Source organism: Atta colombica, unplaced genomic scaffold (genome assembly GCF_001594045.1).
Source record: "Atta colombica isolate Treedump-2 unplaced genomic scaffold, Acol1.0 scaffold281, whole genome shotgun sequence".
NCBI lineage: Eukaryota > Metazoa > Arthropoda > Insecta > Hymenoptera > Formicidae > Atta > Atta colombica.
In genome coordinates, this window is record NW_017259383.1 from 1,367,346 (window position 1) to 1,374,556 (window position 7,211).

Below are 7,211 nucleotides of genomic sequence, written 5' to 3' on the forward strand. Positions count from 1 at the left end.
TTCTCTACGTTCTACAGATTAATTAGATGAAATTAAATACGTTTCTTAATATCTATATTTTATATAATTGCATTATATTTACATGACTAATGTCCGTAGGAAGCTCAGATACGCTACGCTTGTTTTCAATACCTAAAAAATTATATTAAAATGATATTTTTTAATTTAGCTATATATAATTTCGAAGAATTAAATTATTGTTAGATTCTGATATCTAAGATATCATTAAATAATTCTTCATTGATTTTTTTCAGTAGAATTGTTGCATTTAGAAAAAACATAATGATAACAACTATATAAGTGATAAATATAAAAGTTTTATATGTAGAATTAATAAATATATATTGTATATATCGTTGAATAAAGTATTTTATACTTATTGCAATAAAAGTTAAAGGTGATAACTGATAAATTCTAATAACCATTTAGCTTTAGCTGCAAAATAATTAATACTACTGTAAAATAATTAATTTATTAATGTACATGATTTGTCATATTTAATTGTATATTAATTGTACATATAAAATTTATATAGCTGTTAATATAATTGCCTATTAAAAAATATTTTTTTTTTAATGCGTACGAATTTTTTATTTAAAACTGAAGGAGAAATAGAACATAGCAAGTTAGAAGTGATTGATGTATTTAATGCCTTACATTTCCAAAAGTCGTTAATGACAGATCTGCCATTCTACCAGCACTAAGTTTTATAGGATGGCTGGACATAGCAATTATCAGTACAAGACTGCGGACAGATCGTGGCGATAATTGATACCAGTTAATCATATAACACATTGATCCAATTTCAATGCTCTGTAACATCGCAACGATCATGTGATTATGATCAGTGATTAACTTTAAAATCTAAAAAATGTACCTTTTCCATGAGAAGCTCGCCAATATAGCACAATATGTATATATTGAAGCAAAACGAAATGAAGAGCAAAAAATAAGTTGCTAAACTAAGCTTATTGTCGTCTTTCCAGTCCTATTAAATCGTAAATAGTAAATATAATTTTCTCGCTACTAGTTATCTTTTATCCGGTGTTTTAAGTATACAGTACATATTAGCGCACCACTATACAGTAGTATTCAAGTAGACATATTGTACATACAGAACTAGTAAATTCCACTAAACATACTTCTTGTAAAACTTCCTCTACCACAGCTGAAAATCTGTAATAATTCGTTTTAATTTGTATGAGGAAACTTGAATGTATTATTCCTGACATTCCTACTCAAATATATTTGTGCACTTAACTGCAGTACAGTTTAAATACGCAGTATGTATAAATGTAGGCTAATATACAATGTATGCTTATAGTCGATTCTTTGATATGTAACAACACCATTTACTGAAACTTTATTGGATGTTCATTGAGACCACCTGTTGCATTCTCTATACATTACCTTTATACAACGAATTGAAAATAGTTGATCAAGTCATATAAACGAAGTGCAGCAATATGCAATTATATTTTTTTTATTATTATATATATATATTTTTTTTTTTAGTATTATATATATAGAATATTCCACGTCAAATCGACAATTCATCGATTCCTGTCGATTTTTTACTGATTTTTTAATATATTCTTCATATTAAAGTATGTATTTAATTTTTTTTTTTTTATCTTCATTAATTTCCTAGATATGAATTTCTTAATATTTTCAATTTATTTTATTTTGTAAACGTTTAATTAAACATAAGTTCTGTTTAAATTATTAAAAAGCGAAAAATAACCACAACAAATTGTTCGTTTTGAAAGTCTCTGTTAGGAAAAAATTTGAAGAAAACTTCAAATTTTTATTTCTACTCAAACAATCTGATTGAAATAAACAAAATCGATTTTCATCAAGACTGATATTTTTAATTTTTTATTAAAAATTCTCCAATATTTTCTTAATAGAAATATATAGAATTTGAGCTGTACTTGATTATAGTCAAAATTTTGGTTCCATTTTTTTTTAGTTTTTCAATATATTAAATCTATCATTTAATGTTAGTAGAATTTTAATTAGTTACATAAATCATGTTATTTCATAATGATACTAGAAAATATATTTCTATTGTAATTTCACAATTATTTAAGGAATAAGGATTTATAAGAATATTATTTAAATAAAATAACATGATTTATGTAAGATTAAAAATCTACTAACATTAAATGATAGATTTAATATAAACTTTTTATTGAATAATTTTGAAAAATTAAAAAAAAGTGAAAAGATGATTTTGACTATAATTAAATACGGCTTAAATTCTTTATATTTCTATTAAAAATATTAGAGAATTTTTTAATTAAAAATATCGATCTTCGACGAAAATCGACTTTGTTAATTTCAATCAGATTTTTCGAGTAGAAACAAAAACTTGAAGTTTTTTTCATATTTTTTTTCTAACAGAGAATTTCAAGATGAACAATTTGACGTGTTATTTTTTGTTATTTAATAATTGAAACAGAACTAACTTAACTTTAACTAAAGGTTTACGAAATAAAATAAATTGAAAATATAAAGAAATTCATATCTAGGAAACTAATAGAGATAAACATTTAAAAAAATTAATGAATGCATATGTTAATATGAGGAATAATTATAAAAATCAGTAAGAAAATCGGAATCGATGACAAAGGCCGTCGATTTGATGTGGAATATATTAGTATATAAAAATTAGCCATCAAATTAGGCATGATAAAACGAATGTGTAATATTATTTCTGAGTCAAATTAATTGCTAATTAAGTTAATATTATACAATAAAGTATTAATAACTTGTTTTAATTAATATTGTTATTAAACATTTTCAGTTATAATATAAACTGCATATCATTAAAAATGTTTAGCTATATTTTTTTAATTTCTTTGTATTACTGAACTGTCTTGAGTTCTTAAGTACTGAGAAAAAAATATTTGGTATTTGTAATTATATTTACATATTACTATAATTATAATTGTTACTGTTATAATATTAGTATTAATAATTATATGTATAAAGTAATAAATGTATATAATTGGCAACCTGAAATGAGTATAATTCTAACCATAAAAATGATTGAAATTATTGTCCAAAATGATTCAAATTAACATAAGCTTATAGTCATTTTTTGGAATATGTTTCAAACAATGTGACAATAAGGTTATAGTAATTCGAATCATTTTTATGGTAATTTTATGGTAATTTTAATTCTTTTTATGATATAATAACTATATATTTTTATGTTATAATACACTAATGGTTATAATAACTATAATTATACTTGTTTTAAATTGCCAACATATACATTTGCCAACATATATATTTATTAGAACTATAATTACTATTACTAATGTTATAACAATAATAATTATATGTAATATGTTATAGTTACAAGAGTAACAAGCACTTTTCTTTCAGTGAGAAATAGATATTCTGAGATTACCTTACTATACGGACATGATCCTTCACGATGATAGCAATCCGTTGATGAATGTTTGAGTTTTCGTCGTTTAAGAGAATTTTCAATCGCGACATGATCACTTGGATTTGACCACACGCATGAGTGACAAATAAAGCAGCCAATCCGCACGCACCAGCTGTTATCGAATATATAGTATATCCGCACATACAATGAGCCACATATACAATTTCATATATAGGACTAATTTGGAATTGGTAAAATTCATTGTAAGTTGGATAAACAAGTGGTCTGATGGTTTGATTGTTGATTTTGGTCTCGGAAAAAAATGGGATCAGAATCCCGTAATAAATAATACCGGCAGTATACATGAAAGATGCGCCGATTATCGTTAAATTGCGACCGATAGTCGCGTACTTCAGCATCAGTTCCCGATCAGATCTGAATGTTACCTGTCACAGTATTATCACTTTTTATTTATCTAAATAAATAAGAGATCATTCGGTCGGTTTCACCAACGCCAATTACTTAATGGGCGTTTAACTAATTAATCGAGTCAATTCTATTAAACAGAAAATGCAATTGATTCTGTTAAACGCCTATTAAGTAATTGACGTTGATAAAACCGACCCACTATTTACCAATTTAATTATCTAGCTATTATATTGTCTACTTTTTTGTGTTTAAAGCAAAGTTATCGCTTCAATGTAGACAGAAATAAAAATTGTATTAAAAAAACAATTTTTAGAACTGAGATAACACTAACTCATGCATTTTTTTTATTTAAATCATTCTCGATACTTCGAGATGATTAGCACATCTGTTAAGTACTAATAATACCGACCTGCCACCAATCATGCTTTACATATTCGATGCAGCGAAGTATTTTAGGGCGACGTATCGCGAGGATGCAATATTTTGTCATCGCGGTGAGGCAGAATGCTAGAAGGCCGCATAGTTTCAATCTCATGATGATGTCTTTCTCGTCGTATACGATGTGCAAGGCACAGGGTACCATGGCGAAACTTAACGCGAAATTACCGAGCGCGATCGCGATCCTAGGCGCGTGTCGTCCGATGCCTTGAAACGAGACTGGCCATAAGCCAATCGAGCCCAGAATCCAATTGTTTAATTTGAAGATATATTGAATGTCTTGTTGATAGTTGGGATCTTTCTCATTGCGCATACTTGACATGTTTGCGGTCACAGTGGCTGTTAAAGACTGCACGAGATGGACAGCGCGCGGCATTGATTGCAAGGTCGTTGGACATGCGCTTGCGCTCGAATTGTAGACATCCTTTTCTCTGCGTATAGACTACTACGTATAGTCTGTGCGCGATTTTAGCAATGTGTGAAACGTTTTTGTTCAGAAAACATCGCCATAAAAACACATTATTACTTCTTGCGGTAAAGCGATTTTAAGATAAGTTCCTCTCGACTTCATTTTTCGTACTTCATTTTTTTGGATATCGAAAATGCAAGATTGAAGTGAAATGCGAAAAAGATCAATTAATATAAAATAAAAAAGTGCATTGGAAAAATAGGTATGTAGAAGTTAATTATTAATTAAAAAATGTTGTCCTTTTTTTTAAATACATTTAGAAACCTTTATTTATAATATAAATAAAGGTCATATTTACATAAGAAATTCTTATAATTGATGGAAAAATATTATTAAGGAAAAATCATGGTAAATATGAATTGTATTTTGAATAATATATTACAATTGATGCAATTTAGCTAAATGATAAATGTAAAATATTTCTATTTCTAAAATCTAAAATTTTGAATCGGGATAAATTTATTATTGAATATTTTGATACGTGCATTTAATGGATTTTATCAAACATGTATACAGTATTATGTTGGAATATAGTCATTCAGTATTCATAATTCATTCACAATTATTTATAAATCTTTTTCTCAATAAAAAGACTTTACTGAATATTATTTTGTTGATCAAAATCTCAGCAAAAAATAATTGATCGATGTCGATAGCTTAATGCCATCAATAATCAATTCGACTAATTATTTCTGGCAGAGATAACATTATAAAGATTATCTCGTATATATCAAATGAATTTTCGAAGCAAGTTTAAATACGCAATTGAAGTTTTCAAAACCTGTTAATGTAATAAATATGTAATTTAAAAAAATTTATTATTAAATAAATTTTTGTTTTTTGTTTTCTAAGTGATAATGAATTGTACTTACGGAACCGAAACTCGAGAACGAAAGACTAACTATTTTTCCTGCACTAATTTTTACAGGATGATGTGATATGCTGATTATTAACGTAAGATCGAGTGCAATTTTTCCTGGTAAATGGTACCACTCGATTTCGTATGAAGTATATCCAATTTTACTGCACTAAATTATTTTTTAATTTATATATGTATATTATTATACACATATTACACAGGGTATCCTGCATTGTTGGTCTAGCGCTTTTGTATAGATAAAATGGACTAAACTGAGTCGAAAAGTCCTGTATCATTTTGCAATTTTCGCAATGATTAATGACAGTAATTACTAAAAATTGCCGAATATAGATCTTCAATAATTTTTTACTCAAATATTGGGTTGTCCGGAAAGTTCGTGCCGATTTTGAAGGAAAATTGATACGCAAAAGATTTAAATTTTAGTATACATTTATTAAATTTAAATCTTTTGCGGCACGAACTTTCCGGACAACCCAATACTATCAATTTTACAAAAAAAATAGCAAGAGACAAAAATTGTTTATTTTCTTTTTATAGAGCTCTAAGAATTTTTTCAGAATCTTTTATCAACATTTTAGTACTACATTTTCTTATTTTTATCAACATGAGGAAATGTGGTACTAAAAAATTCTGAAAAAATTCTCTATTCAGAACTCTATGAGAAGAAAATAAGCATTTTTTGTCTCTTGCTGTTTTTCTGTAAAATTGATAGTATTTGAGTAAAAAATTATTTGAAACCAATATTCAAATTATTTTTAATAATTAATATCTTGTTAATTATTGCGAAAATTGTAAAATGGTACAGGACTTTTCGACTCAGTATAATCCGTTCTATTTACACAAAACCACTTGGCCAAAAGCATTTGCGAGTGATCCTATATATGTACATATGTATTTTTAATTTATATACATTATTTATGTATATGTTAAATTTTTATAAATAACAATATTCAAATTAAAATTTTAAGTTTTGAATTTTATATAATTTATTTTATTATTAAAAATCGAAGAATAAACACCTGACTTGTTAACTGTTCACCAATGTAGCAAAGCGTGAAAACGTTGAAGACAAACGATATTAATAGAAAGAAATATGTTAAAATAGCTATGCTATCGTTGTTATTCCATTCCTGCGAGAATAAGATAATATTCAATCATTTATTTTACTCGTAACGTTTTTATTGAATTAAAAACATATGTTTATACTATAAAATTTAATTTCTTTAAGAAATGAGATTTGTTAAAATGTTTTTAATATTGATAAAAAAATGTTAAATATCTATATAATTATAGAACTGAATATACGAGAATGCAAGTTGAACATACAATATATATACATGAATATGAAATAACATAACATATAATATATTTAAACTTTCATCATTTTTTTTAAGTTAAAAATTGTTTATGTATTACCGTAATGCAGTAATATTCCAGCGAACATATAATGAACGTTGCTCCTACTATTTCAACCAAACCTATTTCGCGTAAAATCTTATCGATGTCAACTGAAAATCTACAAAACTCTTTAATATAGATTCTATATATACATTCTTATATACATATTCTATATATACACACACATATATATA

At 26.2% G+C, this 7,211-nt stretch overlaps 2 protein-coding genes across 2 annotated transcripts in view; both read right to left on the minus strand.

The window, feature by feature from the left end:
• The window catches only part of LOC108689888, a 23,973-nt gene extending 20,151 nt beyond the window's left edge, over positions 1–3,822 (minus strand). Inside the window, 1 exon segment of the mRNA XM_018196843.1 lies at positions 3,386–3,822. Coding sequence (XP_018052332.1) covers positions 3,386–3,822 — 437 coding nt within the window.
• Positions 3,823–4,220: 398 nt separating this feature from the next.
• LOC108689889 (putative odorant receptor 92a) overlaps positions 4,221–7,211 on the minus strand; it is a 4,218-nt gene continuing 1,227 nt past the window's right edge. Inside the window, exons 2-5 of the mRNA XM_018196844.1 lie at positions 7,036–7,135; positions 6,639–6,749; positions 5,612–5,767; positions 4,221–4,712 (exon numbers count right to left, since the gene is read on the minus strand). Coding sequence (XP_018052333.1) covers positions 4,221–4,712; positions 5,612–5,767; positions 6,639–6,749; positions 7,036–7,135 — 859 coding nt within the window. The remainder of the gene's footprint in view (positions 4,713–5,611; positions 5,768–6,638; positions 6,750–7,035; positions 7,136–7,211) is intronic.